A 17,368-nucleotide genomic window follows, 5' to 3' on the forward strand; every position below is an offset into this window, starting at 1 on the left:
GCATTACTCTGTATAGACCTGTCTGTCTTAGAATTCTCTTTTTAGAACAGACAGGCCTCAAACTGAGAGAAATCTGCCTGCCTCCACCTCCTGAGTCCTAGTATTAAAGGTGTGTAGCACCACACCAATCTAATAGGTTTTATAGCTTGAGTATGTTTTTGTTTTGGTTAATAAACAACTGTTTCATATGAGTATTTAGCTCGATCATTTGTGTATATGTAGATTCTAACTCACTGGAATAAAAGAAGCAATCTCAGGTTATCATTACCATTAACAGAATTAGGTCTCCGGGGGGCTTGTTTGTTGTTGATTTGTTTGATTTCAAATTTTGTTTGTTCAAGATCAATGTGGCAAATTTGTTTTTCAATGTCAGTAAGCAACTTTGAGATATATATGATTATAGTCCTTTATCAAACCATAAATTGGAATGTCTATTGATATTTTGCAACCTTGCTTTTTGTGCTATTTGTTCTTCTATTATGATAAGGAATATAAAATTCTATTCATCTCTCAAAGCATGGGTTTCTTTTTTTTTGTCTGTTCCAACCTCATGTAAGCTTTATTTTTGCCTGTTTTTCATCAGGATTCTCTCCTACATTCTTCGATTGTCCTTTCTGTTATCCTTATAGCAAAAACAGTCTAAAAAAACAAAAGAGTAATTATAGTTTTAAAAGAAGTAGCCTGTATTTACTTTGCACTGTGGGGACCAATTCTTTAGAGCAGTTAAGATAATGTTCTGAAAAAGGTTTGTTTAGTCTGAGAATACTGAGTGTAGTGTCCCATGCCTGAACTCAGCATCCAGGAGACAGATAGAGGAAGATTGAATTCCAAACCAAGTAAGACATTGTCTTAAGAAACAAACAAACAACAAAGTGTTAAGAATTTCAGAGCTGTAAAAAGGGAGTTGAAGGGAAATAGAAAACGTTCCACTGATAAATGGATGTTGCACTCTTGAACTTAAAAGGTCTGTATAAGGTTGGACCTATTAATGCCCTGTTATGGAATGGAACAGGCCTAATGGGACCCCACCCCTGCACTTGGGTTTATGCTTGGCTGATAGGGGAGGGAGAGACATTTTCTTCAATCATATATCCACTGTTAAGTTGCCAAGGCTCCTATAAGCAAGACTTCACCTTTATTTTCATGAAACTCAGTGGACCACCAAAGGAGAAAGGGAAACAGGAAGTAGACGGGGGAAAGTTGGAAAAAGGTAATATTGAGTGTAATCAAAATACAGTGTGTAGATTAATCAAAACATCATGAAAAACCCATTATATATAACTAATATATGATACTACATTGTTTAAATGAAAAAAGATAGTAAAAGAAAAATGTTATATCTTAATCTTTATTACATTGATATAATGTATTCTGGGAAACAGTGATTGTTTATACTTAGAATAAAGTTTACTTTAGGAAATTTAAAAATGTAGTGTAGTAAGTCTGTTTTCCCAGTTTGGAACGCCTTCAAAGAGAGGAAAGCACCGATTTCAGACTTTGTCCACACTTATTTTTCTGTTTTTGACCTTGCCATATAAAAATGGGATTATACTTTTGAAATTTAAACATATTCCTAACTTGTACAGGTCAGTAAGTAAGTGACTATCCTTTGGTAAATACCAGTTAGCAGTGAAATACAGGTGTCTGGGCTGTTTGTGGTCTTTCTTCATCCTCCCTAACTTGTGGATCATTTAGTTTTCATAATCTAGTAGTAGTGGCCTCATGACTGAGAAACTCATGTGTTGTACATTTGCCTTAAGTTTTCTTTCTTAATTGAGTTTAACAAAAAATAGTGTAGTTATATTTTTTTGTTAAGCTTTTTCTCTACCATGTATCTGATGTTATTTCAATAAGATTTGTATCATAGATTAACATTAACCAGCATAATTCCAAACCTTTAATTCTCTAACCAGTTGAATGCTTTCTTCACAACTATAAAGACATTTTGGCTACAGCGACATGAAGTGGTTTAACATCTTCAAAAGTTTTATGCTAAAGCTAATTTTAAAAACAATAAAACTATCAAAAATAGTTTGAAGAAACCAAGAGAAAGTTCTGATTGTGCATTCATTGTCTTTGTCTTTTTTCTTTTTCTTTTTTGGTAGTCAAGTCAACAGTGCTGATATATCAAAGTCCAACAACAGGTCTGTTTCCCACTAAAACATGTGGTGGAGATCAGAAGTCCAAGGTCCACGACAGTCTGTACTGTGCTGCGGGTGCCTGGGCGTTGGCTCTGGCATACAGGTGAGCTGGTGTTCACCCTTGTAGTAGCTTCAAGTGGACTAGTTTTACAGAATCAGTGCATTACGAGAACACTATGAAGTCTATTTTGGAGATCATTTGATAAAGTTGAGTATAGACTGTATGTTATATAACATCAACTCTTAAGTGTCTTGAATATAATCAATCGTGTTTATGGTTATATAAGAGAAAGGCCTCTTTTTTTTTTTTCTCCAGAGATACTTTTACTGGGTGTAGGTAAAAATTCATGTTTGTAGCTTTCAATTAATGAATAAAATTATACTAAGCTGTGGAATATAAAACAAGATAATGCTAGTAAGTGGTGAATCTAGATAAAGAATAAAATGGCTTGTTTATAGCAATATTATTTTAACTTTTTTGCACATTTGAAAAATTTGAAATAACAGAGGGGTAGAAAATTGCTTTAAAAAGTATATGCCACAGAGGGATTAAAGTCAGACACTAATCTTCCCTAAAGACCTCAGAAGAGAATTGAGTTGTATGTAGCTGGGCACATTAGCCGTGCAGATATCAGAAAAATGAATATAATACAATACAGGACAAATGTGTGATATATTTACTTTCGTGCCTGCATTAAATAGGCTCAGTGATGTGACAATCATATATAATCTGTTTTTTCTGACATTCAGCATGTGTACGGGAGCTACAGAAATAAAAAATTAGTATCTTTTATTTAAGGAGGCATGGGATTGGTTTTATCAAGTGGTGGTGATCCACAGATATTTAGTAAACTGAAACAATCAACATGTCATTCTTGTTTTTTAGCAGTGGATATTTTATCTACCTTTAAAAGTCATTCCTAGTTAAAAGGCTTGGTTTTTTATTTGTTTGTTTGTTTTTGTTTTGTCTTGAAAGAACATCTTAATGTAACCTTCTTAATGGTTAGATTTTGCTTTTAATTTTTAAAGCAAGATAATTAAAATATGACCAACTGATTTTTAAACTAAACCTGAGAATATGAAACTTCATACCAGAATATGCCATATGTATCATTAGATGTGTGTTTAGTTGAGGGCATCTTTTAGGACTAGCGTACCCCCTGGGGCACAGCAGTAAAAGTATGTGCCTACCTTAATTTCTGCTTCTTTGAATCGGACTGGGAATTACAGAGTATAAGAGATAGGTTGTCTCCATTTTGTAACAGTGAATTTAAAATAATTGTGGGTGATGTTTTTCTAATATAGAAATAAGCTTTAAATTTTAGCTAGATCATTGTAGAAAAATTCCCACTTAAAAAATTTACTCACTCCCATAAAGCAAGAAAAAAGCTGCACAAGTTTTACCATGATTTTTTTTTTTTTAATTGCAGCATTTCTACATCTGCTGGGAAGATGAAATTTTACTGACAGAATTAGTAGATGTCACCAGAACACAGGATTAGCCAGTTAGTTAAATACTTAATTATCAAAAGCTCTACTCTCCTTTCAAATGCAATTCCAATTTGTTTCCTGAGTTATCTCTTTCACCCAGGCGCATTGATGATGACAAGGGAAGGACCCATGAGCTGGAGCACTCTGCCATAAAATGTATGAGAGGAATTCTCTACTGCTATATGCGTCAGGCTGATAAGGTAAAGCATGTGGACTGAAATTCTCATATCGTTCTAAAGGATTAATTTAACCAGTACTGCAACAGCATCTTCTGAAGAATGTACTTGGAAAAGATAAAGCCACATTCCAGGACAGTCCCTGTCATTTAAATCAGCCTCATCCTTGCTAGCCCAAGCCTTTGTAATCCTGAAACTGACCTAACACCTTCAGTGAGAGATGATTGGAAATTGTTGTTTAGACTTGAATTTCTGTTCTCAATTTGTTGTTTCTTTGATAAAGATGCAGATTTTGGGGAAGGTAGCAAATATCCATAGTTCTAAGCTACTAATTATTTAAAGAATATCCTTGTCAACGTCAGTTTTGGATGTGTGAACTGATCTGGAATGCAAGGAGGCTAGGAATTACAACATTAGAAAACAGACTTTTATAATGTTATATGGAAATGAAAGAAACAATACACATAGCATGGTTTGTCTAAACTGTAAAGTTCTAGACATAACACACTGTTCCCTTTTACTTCCCTACTGTTTTGGGTCCCTAACTCCTTACACAATGTTCACATATGAGCTTTAGTGTGTTATATAAGATGTCATAAGATGACATCAAGTGTAATGATTCTCACAGGACTCAAGAGGTCATAGCCTGTGATTCATTGTAGCAGAAAGAAACAAAGAATGATTGAGAAGAGAGGTACCTGGTGGTGGGTAGGAAATGGATGCTAGCTTCTCAGAGTGGCACATGTATGATGCTGGATGCCAAGGTAGTTCATTAGAGTGCATTTTTCCCTCAAAAAATTTAACGCTGTAAGTACCCTCTGCTGAATACGCAAATTCCAGACTCCCAAGAGAAAAGTGGGTGTAGTCTAAGCCACATCATTTTTTGGCATGCAAGTCACTCTTTTTTTTTTTTTAATTTTTTATTAATTACACTTTATTCACTTTGTATCCCCCCTGTGGTTCCCCCCTCCAGTCCCAATTCCTCCTTTCCTCCACCCTCTGCATGCATGCCCCTCCCCAAGTCCACTGATAGGTCTTCTTTTCCTTCCTTCTGATCCTAGTCAATTAGATCTCATAAGGAGTGGCTGCATTGTCTTCTTCTGTGGCCTGGTAAAGTTGCTTCCCCCTCAGGGGGAGGTAATTAAAGAGCAGGCCAATCAGTTCATGTCAGAGACAGTCCCTGTTCCTATTACAATGGAACCCACTTGGAGACTGAACTGCCATGGGCTACATCTGTGTAGGGGTCTTAGGTTATCTCCATGCATGGTCCTTGGTTGGAGTATCAGTCTCAGGAAAGACCCCTGTGTTCAAATTTTTTGGTTCTGTTGCTCTCCTTGTAGAGTTCAGTAAGATCTCCAGATCTTACTGTTTCCCATTTCTTTCCTAAGATTCCCTGCACTCTGCCTGAAGGTTTTCCATAGTCTCAGCATCTGCTTTGATAGTCTGCAGGGCAGAGCCTTTCAGAGGTCCTCTGTGGCAGGCTCCTGACTTGTTCCCTCTTTTCTCCTTCTTCTGATGTCCATCCTCTTTGCCTTTCTGGATAGGGATTGAGCATTTTAGCAAGAGTCCTCTCTCTTGATTAGTTTCTTTAGGTGTACAGATTTTAGTAGGTTTATCCTATATTATATGTCTATATGAGTGAGTATATACCGTGTGCATCTTTCTGCTTCTGTGATAGCTCACTCAGGATGATCTTGACAGTCACTCTTATGAGAAAATAGTAGAAACCTTTCCAAAATGCAAGTTATCACGTGGGGCCATTTATCACTTGTAAATGTTCTTTTCTGAGGTTGTCAGTAGCTTGCTCTCTGCTAACTCTTTTCGGGACAGTTTCTACAAGTGAATGCACTGGCTTCTAATCTTACCAGTTGTGTCGTTTTAGATAAGTTGACTTTCCATACAGTTCTGCTTCTTTTCCTATCTGTAAAATATGAATCCCAGTAATGCTTGCTTCATAAATTTCCTGTGACGAGAATGAAATAAGGTATAAAAAGTACTTGGTGTGCTGGTGTTGCAGGTAAAATGCTTTCACTCCCTTTACACTGTACCCTTCAGGTATGTTTTCAGCCTCTTTGCTTGAGCAAAGATGCAGAGCAATGATACCTTAGTATTTTGTATGTCATGGTAATATAGATATGTTGTCTTAACTTCTACTTGAAAATATTTTTCAAATGTGATAGATCTTTCTAAGATCTATTCTTAAAGTTATAACTTTAAAAATATCAATTTTACCAACAGAATATGGCAGCATTATTAGTTGGCAGAAAAAGCGAACTTAATACTAGCTAAAAAGGAGGCATCCAACCAAGTTATCCCTTGTCTACTGAGATCTGATTTTGCAGATAATTGTTGCGAAGATTGTTTAGATGCTAAAAGAGAAGTTGTATGTTATAGTTTGGATTGCTGGGATTAAATTAATATGGCATACATTAAGTTGATGTGATTATGGTTAATTTTTTTTAAGTATGATAGTTACTGTTCACTTGCTAGGTATGCTTTCGTGAATGCCACATGTCTTTCTAAGGTCAATGCTTGTAAACAAGCTGACAGTCATACATTGGAATTATTAAATAGAAAGCAGTGATATAATGATAAAAGTTCTCTTTCCCCTTTGTGGTTTGATTATGCAGTAGGTAATGGCTCTTTCTAAATATTATTTACTTCTACCAAATAGTTATCATAATTATGTTTTCTTTTAAGTAGAGCTTGAGTATTATTCAAACTACTAAATTATAAAGAATTAACATTCCTAAAATTATAAAGAATCAATTGGATTTTCTGTTAATTATTATAAATTCATTACTAACAATCCTATTATTAATGTCAACCATTAAAATAAATTTTGAGTTGATTCATTTTAGATTTATATCTTTCTAAAATTTTTTTTCTGCTGGAGAGAGAAACAGTACCAACCCCTCCTAGAGTCCTAATCATAAACTGAAATATTCCTCTGACGTTTACTCTGGGGAACCAGTGGGCTCATTAGGTTAACTTACAGAGCAGTGGGTGAGGGTTATGGACGGGGTATATGTGGTCTTAATAAAGTGCCACCCTCGAAGTTCTGCACCAATATGGATGATGACTCTCCCATGGCCACATAGGTGGAACCACTCCCTAGTCCTCGCCTGCCTGTATATTCTAGCTCCATTTGCAATCAGGGCAGAACACATAGAACTAGCTGGGAAGGAGCAGGGTTAGATGCTTGGGTGAGGATCTCGTTACTCTCCTCATGCCTACTTCATTGATGGATTGCCAGCAGTCAATAAGTCCAGCTATGATGATCCTTTGTAAGCTGTCACAGATAAACTCAGGAAATGGGGGCTCAGGAAACAGGCCTGTACAGTGTTGTCTATCCTACAGATATGTTAGGGTTTTATGGTTTTTTTTTTCAGTTTAAATTTATTATATTTAATATTTTTATTACAATTTATTCACTTTGTCTCACAGCTGTAGCCCCCTCCTCGTCCCTACCCAATCCCGACTTTCCTCCCTCTTCTCCTCCCATGCCCCTTCCCTAGTCTACTGATAGGGGAGGTCCTCCTCCTCTTCTATCGGATCCTAGCCTATCAGGTCTCATCAGGACTAGTCTGCATTGTCTTCCTCTGTGGCATGGTAAAGCTGGCTGCCCCCCCCCCCCCGGGGGAGGAGATCAAAGAGCCACCCATTGACTTCATGCCACAGACAGACCTCTGTTCCCTTTACCAGGGAGCGCATTTGGAGGCTCCCATGGGCTACATCTATGCAGGGGTTCTAGGTTATATCCATGAATGGTCCTTGTTTGGAGCATCAGTCTCAGAACAGACCCCTGTGCCCAGATTTTTTTGATTCTGTTGCTCTCCTTGTGGAGCTCCTGTTCCCTCCAAGTCTTTCTATCTCCCCCTTCCTTCATTAGATTCCCTGTACTCTGCCCAAAGTTTGACTATGAATCTCAGGATACCCTACTGGGTAGAGTCTTTCAGAAGTTAAACAACAACAAATTAAGTAACCCAATTTAAAAATGGGTACAGAGCTAAACAGAGAATTCTGAGTAGAGGAATATCGAATGGCAGAGAAACACTTAAAGAAATGCTGAACATCTTTAGTCATCAGGGAAATACAAATCAAAACAACCCTGAGATTTCACCTTATACCCATCAGAATGGGCAAGATCAAAAACTCAAGTGACAAACATGCTGGAGAGGATGTGGAGAAAGGAGAACCCTCCTCCATTGCTGGTGGGAATGTAAACTTGTACAACCACTTTGGAAATCAATCTGACCCTTTCTAAGACAATTAGGTATAGTGCTACCTCAAGACCCAGCTATACCACTCCTAGGCAGATATCCAAAAGATGTTCAAGTATACAACAAGGACATTTGCTCAAACTTCCAGTTCTTTCTTTCTTTTTTATTTAAATTAAATTTTTTTTTTTATATTAACTACAGTTTATTTACTTTATATCCCAGCTGTAGCCCCCTCCCTCATTCCCTCCCAATCCCACCCTCCGTCCCTCATTTCCTCCCTACCCCTCTCTAAGTCCACTAGTAGGGAAGGACCTCCTCCCCTTCCTCCAGGTCTTTCTGTCTCTCCATTCTTTCATAAGATTTCTTGCACTCTGCCCAGAGTTTGGCTATGAAACTCAGCATCTGCTTTGATACCCTGCAGGGTAGAATCCTTAAGAGGCCCTCTGTGGTAGGCTTCTGTCTTGTTCCTTATTTTTGCCTTCTTCTAATGTCTATCCCATTTCTTTTTCTGAATAAGGATTGAGCATCTTACCCAGGGTCTTCCTTCTTTATTAGCTTCTTCAAGTGTACAGGTTTTAGTGTGATTATCCTTTATTGTATGTCTAATATCTAATACCATGGATATATCCATGGTACATCCAGTGAGTATACCATGTGTGTCTTTCTCCTTCTGGTATACCTCACTCAGGATGATCTTTTCTAGTTCCCACATTTGCCTGCAAATTTCATGATTTTCTTGTTTTTAATTGTTGAGTAGTATTCCATTCTGTAAATATACCACAATTTCTGTATCCATTCCTCAATTGAGAGACATCTGAGTTTTTTCCAGGTTCTGGCTATTACAACTAAAGCTACTATGAACATGGTAGAGCAAATGTCCTTGTTGTATACTTGAGCATATTTTGGATATATGCCTAGAAGTGGTATAGCTGGGTCTTGAGGTAGCACTATACCTAATTGTTTTAGAAAGGGTCAGATTGATTTCCAGAGTGGTTGTACAAGTTTACATTCCCACCAGCAATGGAGGAGGGTTCTCCTTTCTCCACATCCTCTCCAGCATGTGTTGTCACTTGAGTTTTTGATCTTGGCCATTCTGATGGGTGTAAGGTAAAATCTCAGGGTTGTTCCTGAATGACTAAGGACCTTTAGCATTTTCTTCACTGTTTCTCTGCCATTCTATATCCCTCCATTGAGAATTCTCTGTTTAGCTCTGTATCCCAATTTTAAATTGGATTACTCGATTCATTGCTGTTTAACTTGGGTTCTTTATATATGCTGGATATTAGCCTTCTGTCAGATATAGGGTTGGTGAAGATCCTTTCCCAGTCTGTAGGCAGTCGTTTTGTTCTGAAGATGGTGTCCTTTGGTTTACAGAAGCTTTTCAGGAGGCCCCATTTATTGATTGTTGATGTTAGAGCGTATGCTGTTGGTGTTCTGTTCAGGAAGTTGTCTCCTGTGCCAATGAGTTCAATGTTATCCGCTACTTTTTTTTTTCTAAAATGTTTAGCGTGTCTGGTTTATATTGAGGTCTTTGATCTACTTGGACTTTCATTTTGTGCAGGGTGATAAGTATGGATCTATTTGCATTTTTCTACATGTGGACATCCAGTTAGACCAGCACCATTTGTTGAAGATGTTATCTTTTTCCCCTTGTATGGTTTTGGTATCTTTGTCAAAGATCAGGTGTTCATAAGTGTGTGGGTTTATTTCTGGGTCTTCTCTTAGATTCCATTGATACACCAGGCTTTCAAGCATTTTTGTTGCCATAACCTTTCTGGGTCCCTTATCCTTTTGGAGTAGGAATGTGGAATATATTAGTGTAATCCATGGAGTGTGGGAGACTGATTCAGAGATTGAATGTTATACCTGGAGGGGTATCTCTTACCATATGTTGCATGAACTTTCACTGGAGAGATGTGAGCAGGTATCTGTTCCTCCAGAAAAGACAGAACAAAGTTTAGTTCTACCCAAGTCAAACCTATGAGTTCATTGTGCTTGCTCCCAAGGATGAAGGGTTACTTACACAGCAAAGGTGATTCCAAAACAGCCACACCACCAAAGAAAGTCTCACTTCAGCTTGGATAACAACTTACCTATACCTTCAGAGACAGAATTCCTCTTCACTTAACCTTCCACAATCTATATACTGCACCATCAAGCTTAGGCGAGAGACAACGTACACATGGAACACACTTACAGGCAACTGTGAATGAGCTGTAGGGTGGAGTGACAAGGATCTCAGTTGAGGGTTTAATAGCTCTCCTCCTTAGAGGAACTGATGATGGGCCAGATCTTGGATCTTTTTTTAATTTGGTTTGTTTGTTTTGAGACAGGATGTCTTTGAGTAACAAGACATCCTGGCTGCCCTTGAACTCACTCTTGTAAACTCAGAGTTCTGCCTGCCCCGGCCTCCCAAGTGCTGGGATTAAAGGTTTAGGCTACCAATACCAAGGAATAGGCTGGATCTTAAAGGTCTGTTTCAGGTAGCCACAGCCACTTTGATGAAGGTAGTTGTTTTAGTTTTATGTATATTTCTGTGATAAAATATCCTGAAAAAGCCACTTGTTGGAGAAAGGGGTTTATTTGGCTGTCAGTTTCAAATTATAGTCCATCATTTTGGGAATATCAAGCCAGGAAGTCAACCAACATGTCAACCCACACCCAATGTCAAGAGAAAGGAGAATAAGCATACCCTTGCCTGCTACTCCCACACAGCTAGCTCTTTCCCATGCTGTTCAGACCCTCAGCGCTGTGTGCAGACAGTGTGGATGCTGCCCACTGTGTGCTGAGTCTTCCCACTACAATTAGGAATCAAGGTTGCCTCCTAAGGATGCTCCCACAGGCCAGCCTGATCTAGAGAATTCTTCATTATGACTCTTCACCAAAGATCCTAGGTTTTCTCTCAGGTTGGAATCAGCACAGTGGTACCAGTAGGAGAAAAGTAATATAAACCTTACCATACCTCTTCATATTATTCCTCCTGCTGGATGGACCATTTCTTTATGAATCTATGGCACTATGAATGTTGTTTTATTGCACATGTGTCAATACATGTTTGTGGAGTTCAGAGGACAACTTATAGAATTCTTCGCTTTCTACTAAGTGGGTCCCAGGAATGGAACTCAGGTTGCTTGGCAAAAGCACTTTTACTTGCTGACCTATCTCAGTATGTGTGTGTGTGTGTGTGTGTGTGTGTGTATGTCTGTGATGTGCATGTACCCTGGTGTATGTTTAGAGGAAAGAAGACAGCTAATTGGAATTAGTTTTCACCTTGTACCATGACTCAGCATCCGGCTTGGTGGCAGTTTTATTTCTAGGCCTTTAAAGGTGAGTTATCTTTCTATCTTTTTCTCCCTCACTAAAGCAAAGCACACTTGTAGGGTAAATTTCCTGTTTGGCCTCAAGCCTTATGTTCTTCGTTTTCTGAAATAAATTTATAATCTAGAAAGTATAAGCTTCTTTTCTTTCAGTGATTGTGTGTGTGTGGAATGTGTTGCCTGGGATTTTTGTAAAAACTCTCGCTAAAAGATTTTTAACATTATCAGGAAGTTGAAATGAATGCATGGAATTCTCCTTGACATGGAGGATATAAAATAGTATCATTTTGTGTTTTATTATCTTGTCTGGGCTAGTTTTATTAATGTCTTATTTTCTAATATTTTATTTGCTCGTGTCCTGGCTAGTTGTATGTCAGCTTGCCACAAGCTAGAGTCATTTGGGAAAAGGAAACACAATTGAGAAATTGTCCCTACCAGATTGGCCTGTAGGCAAGTGTGTGGAGCATTTTCCTAATTAGTGACTGATATGGGGGAGCTTAGCCCACTGTTGTTGGTACCACCCTGGACTTGGTGGTCCTGGCTTCTATGAGAAAGCAGGCTGAGCAAGCCACAGGGAAACAAGTGAGGAAGCAGCACTTTTCTGTTTCTGCATCAGCTCCTGCATTCAGGTTCCTGTCTGGATTTCTATTTCACTGTGATGAGGAAGTGTAAATGAAATAAACCCTTTCCTCCCCAAGTTGCTTTCAGTCATGGTGTTTACCACAGCAGTGGAAACCCCACTGGAGACACCTCTTTTCTGATCACCCCTGTGGAGAAGACACAGGGTAACTTGGGGTTTTTACGGTGGTGGTGCCTTGTGCTTAATTTCTCTTAAAATGCTGCTGAGTAGTTTGTAATCAATGCAAAATCACTGAAATTTTGTAAAATTTGTTCTTCTAGAACACTTATAAGGATGGGATGATTATCCTCTTGATGCATGTTTTAGGGCTATAAGTTTAGAATGGATGACAGACTAACCATCCCTCCTAAGCTATTTACTCACAATGTCAGTAAAATAAAATTGATAGATTGACTTTAGAAAAAAATTGCTCTAATCATTTTCTTGATCCTTACTTGACAAATGCTGGGTAGCCTATAAAATACTAATTAATGTAGTTTGTTTCTTGACTGTTTTCAAGAGTACATTTTTTTGAAGTTGACATACAGCATACCCCATTAATTTTCAAAGTGTACAGAATTTGAATCTTTTCTTTTCTGAAATCTTAAATTACTTGTCTTTTATGAGCTTTGAAATTCAAAGCCATTATATAACTCCTCATGTGAACATCTTTAATCATTTAGCTTTTAGTTTTCCCCTGACACAGTGGTTAGAAATAAACTCTCTGCTGGGTTCTCACATGTCTTGAAGACAAAGGACAAACATCATTTTGTCAGCTGTACAGTGGCTTTATTAACCTGACAAAACCTCATCCTGTTAGATCCCTATTAAATGGGTGTATTGGTTAGTTCTTGTCAGCTTGACACAGACAGAGACACTTGGAAGGAGCGAATCTCTGTTAAGGAATTGAATTGCCTCCATCTGTTTGGCCTGTGTTTAATGATTAATGTTTTAGGGCCCTGCCGACTATGGTCAGTGTCACACCTGAGAATGTTGTTTTAGGCTGTGTAAGAAAGCAAGCTATGAAAAGCTAGCTGGTGGACAGTAATTTCTTTCTTTCTTTTTTTTTTTTTTATTTTTTTGCTTTTTGTTTCCTGTTGGAGTTCCTGTCTTGACTTTCTTCTGTGATGGACTGTAACCTATGAGCTAAATAAACCCACCTTCCCTCCACCATCTTGGTTTCCATTAATGTCTTATTAGAGTAACAAAAGAGCAAACTAGTTCAGAAATTAGGTACCAGGAAGTGAGGTTATTGATGTGACAGACCTTACCATGTTTTGGGAAAGGACTGTGGAAGTGTTGTGAGCTTCTGGCTGGAAAAGCCATTGAACGCTCAGTTTCATATGCTGTTCTTTGAGGGATTTTAAGATTGAAGTATTGAGAGAAATGCAGACCATGCAAGCCTAGTCGTTGAAATCTCACAGGGAAGTTTGAGAGCTTCTTGAAGACTCTATTGGGGTTGTCCTGTGGTGTATATGAAATGAGAGTTTGGGGAAGCGAAAGATGGTATGCTATACTAGGGTGATAGGTGCTGGCTGCCGGGCCTGGAAACTCAGCGGGGACTAACAGAAGACTAGCATCGTGGAGGGAAAATCTGGGAAGTGTTTCCTCAGAGTCAGGGATACAAACAACTAGGACAGCAGGGGACATGAATTTTATTTCAGCTCAGCCATATATTTTGATTAGGAGTCAAGAATGATGTTCATGGCTTTGAGATAACCATGGTGGCAAGACAGGAGTGGCTTCTGATTGTGCGGGTCCAGGCTATTGCTTGTGTTCTGTGGAGACAGAATGTTCACCTTCTTCGAGTTTCTCAGTTATGTCATAAATGGAAAATAGACAACCCCAATTGTCTCCTCATTTTGTTGTTGTTTTTAATAGAATATTTATTAGTCTTTGACAATTTTGTACATATGATATGTTCTGATCATATCCACCCCAACATGTTCACCTGCACTTGATGTCCTCTACTTACAAAAATTATTTATTTTAGATGTGTGTGTGTTTTGTATGCATGTATGATTGTGTACTACATGTGTGCCTAGTGTCCTTAGAGGCCGGAAGAGAGTGTTGGATCCCCTGGGTTTTTGAAGTTCCAGATGCCTGTGAGCTCCTATCTGCTCTGCCATCAATCCAGCCCCATCGTTTTTTTTTTCCTCCCTGTTTCTTGTTTTCTTACAAACTCTTGAGTCCAGTTAGTGCTGCCAGTGGGTATTTTGACTGCATGTTGGCTTGTTCTTATGCGGGAAATCGTAGCTGCAGAGAATTCATAAGAGCAGTGGCTATGTTATGACCAAAGCACTGAATTTTATAGGATACCCCTTGTGCCTTTTGACATTTTGCTGGTAGATTCTGACTTTGGTTTTGCTGACTTTAGTCATATGTGCGGGACCATGGGGCCAGGTCTCTCAGTCCTAGGACAGAACTTTTTGTCATGATAGAAATATTCTGTGTCCATATTGAGCATATACAGTATCCTTAAGAGGGCATGGAACAATTGAAATGTAGCCAGAAAGTGAATTTCTAAACTGAATCTATAACCTTATGCAATTTTAATTCATTGTAATTTGATTAGTCACTTTGTAAAAAGTGGCTACCATTTTGGACAACATAGCTCCTAAAGTGAACCAAGGAGAACTTTTCTTTATTTATATTACTTCAAATACTAAATGTATGGGTGCTTCATGCCAATCAAACCTTCATTTTGCTATATCCAACATTCTGCTGTTTAATTCAAGTATATAAGCAACTGTCTCAACTTAATGTAGATTCCAGGGGCTGAAGGCTCTGAACTCTAAAACTGCCTCTGACTTCAGAGTCCACTAGTGTTAGGATTAGGTGGTGTAAGGTACAGTGGCAGGTCCTGGCCACAGTGTGCTACTAAGAAATCACACCATACAACAGATCTAATGCAAGAGGTTATTGGGGTGGGGAAGCAGTGAAAGGCCATCTTGCAGTGGGGACATAAGAGAGAGATACAGACAGACCATGAGACAGAGAGAACTAGATAGAGGGCTGTGATGTCAAGAGGGACCTTTTAAAGGGTACACATGTTAGTAGGATCAATGGAAATGCACCACACCTGGGAATGGCAGGTGATGACATAAACTACTGATGCTAAGTCACTGAAGGCAGGCTGGGTGAGCGCCTGACTTATAAGTCACTGAAGGCAGGTTAGGCAAGCGCCTGACTTATCAGAACTACTAAGTAGTGGCCCCAGGTTACCCACATATCTGACTTCACTATAAATTTGAATTCCCATGAGTTTCTTTAGGATCAGTAGTTCATTTTAATAGCTCAAGGAATACAGGGAAATACTTCACTTATCATTTATTATATCAGGTATCATAAAGGATACAAATGAGTAGACAAATGAGCACATATTAGCAAGATGCCAATCGGTCATGAGTACTGAGTTTTTCTTCCTGGGAATTGTGGAGTTCTACTACTTCCTGGCATTTAGTGTGTTCCCTAACCTGGAAATTATCCACAGGCCATCATTTACGGTTCTTTCTAGAAGTTTCATTTTGAAGGCAGGATTAAGCAAATCATTAGTAATTGGTATTAACTTCATATCCTGCTGCTCTCTCTACCTTCCCTAGGTGAGTCCTCATGGGTTGAAAAGCCAAATGTCAGTTTTTCTTTTGTTTCCTTTGAAAACTACCTCCCTTCTTTAGGTGTACAGTTTTGAAAGGCTAATGGGATGGACATCAGAAGAGGGTGAAAACAAGAAGCAAGACAGGAGCCTACCATAGAGGGCCTATGAAAGACTCTACCCAGCAGGGTATCAAAGCAAATGCTGAGACTCAGAGCCAAACTTTGGGCAGAGTGCAGGGAATCTTATGAAAGAAGGGGGAGATAAAAATACCTGGAGGGGACAGGATCTCCACAAGGAGAGCAACAGAACCAAAAAATCTGGGCACAAGGGTCTGTTCTGAGACTAATACTCTAACCAAGGACCATTCATGGAGATAACGTAGAACCCCTGCAGAGATGTAGCTTATGGCAGCTCAGTGTCCAAGTGGGTTCCCTAGTAAGGGGAGCAGGGACTGTCTCTGACATGAACTCAGTGGCTGGCTCTTTGATCATTTCCCCCGAGGGGGGAGCAGCCTTATCAGGCCACAGAGGAGGACATTGCAGCCAGTCCTCATCATGATAGAGTAGGGTCAGATGGAAGGGGAGGAGAACCTCTCCTATCAGTGGACTGGGAGAGGGACATGGGAGGATATGAAGGAGGACAGGATTGGGAAGGTAGAAGGGAGAGCTCAGCTGGGATACAAAGTGAATAATTGTAATAAATAAAAAATAAATTAAAAGAAAAAAGAAAACCACCCCCCTATCCTGATGCCACCTATGGGCATATCAGGAAGCACCTGATTGGCCATCTTCAGATGTCTCTGAAAGGGACCTATGAGCAAAATGTTCCTTTCACTTCTGTCACAGGGAATATGTGAGGATCCAGAACTATTGAAGAAACACAATGTCTGTTTTAGTTTCACAGGAGAGTCAGACCAGTAAAGAGTATAAGAACAGAAGTGAGGAAGAGAGAGAAGCAGGCTGGTTATAGCTGTCCTAGCTGACATTGACCTAGCTGACAATGTCAGCTATGCAAGGTCAATACCTATGCAGGTATTGACCTAGGACATTGTCAGGACCCTACACTTCCTAAAAGCAGGCCAGTTGAGTTGCTTACACAATATAACACTTAGATAAGTCTTTAAGGATGAGAATTTTGAAAGAGATAAGAATATAGTTATGTGTGACTCCTCAGCTGAGTGAACTAAGTTAGCAATATAAGCATCTGTATATTAGCATCACTCTTTGGAAAAAGAAGAAATCTCTTGCTATATGTCATTCTGTTTGTTTTTATTATTCTTTCATTATTATTATTATATATTTTTTTGCACATTACTGGTATCACAAAATGCTGTTCAAGTTCAATAAAGCAGGCCCTGAAAGAGGATGGGTGTTTTGGTCTTTGAAATTAATATGTCGGATTGTTTAGAATTTAAACTTTGTAATCTACAGTGGTTAAGACAGGACCATTGGCTCATAGTCTCAGCTACTCTAGAGAGGTGGATATATCCCCTCGGCTTGTTATTTGGAAACAGTTTGGCCAACATAGGGTGAGACAGCCAATTGAAAAAAATATATATTATATGTAATTAGTAAATAAAGAAAATGCCCTGTAACTTCATAGAATTCTTAGCTTGGTAATGATGTGTGAAGGAGAAATGAAAACATACTTGTATTATCAATTAGGTAAAACATGTTATCCGTGAAGCAGGGAAGTTTGCATACTGACCTGCACTAGAATATAGTCTAAAGTATTTTTCCATTGACTGTCGTTGTTAAGAATTTCCAGGTAACTGTATAGTTGACTACAGTTTTATATAGTAGA

The 17,368-nt window shown here is 38.7% G+C and overlaps 1 protein-coding gene across 1 annotated transcript in view; it reads left to right on the forward strand.

Annotated features, from left to right (window-relative positions):
- The window catches only part of Phkb (phosphorylase kinase regulatory subunit beta), a 181,744-nt gene that overhangs the window by 34,632 nt on the left and 129,744 nt on the right, over nucleotides 1-17,368 (forward strand). The window contains exons 3-4 of the mRNA XM_055620957.1: nucleotides 2,106-2,244; nucleotides 3,733-3,832. Of these exons, the coding sequence (XP_055476932.1) occupies nucleotides 2,106-2,244; nucleotides 3,733-3,832 (239 nt within the window). The remainder of the gene's footprint in view (nucleotides 1-2,105; nucleotides 2,245-3,732; nucleotides 3,833-17,368) is intronic.

This window comes from Psammomys obesus, unplaced genomic scaffold, assembly GCF_907164565.1.
Source record: "Psammomys obesus unplaced genomic scaffold, mPsaObe1.curated_primary_1811, whole genome shotgun sequence".
NCBI lineage: Eukaryota > Metazoa > Chordata > Mammalia > Rodentia > Muridae > Psammomys > Psammomys obesus.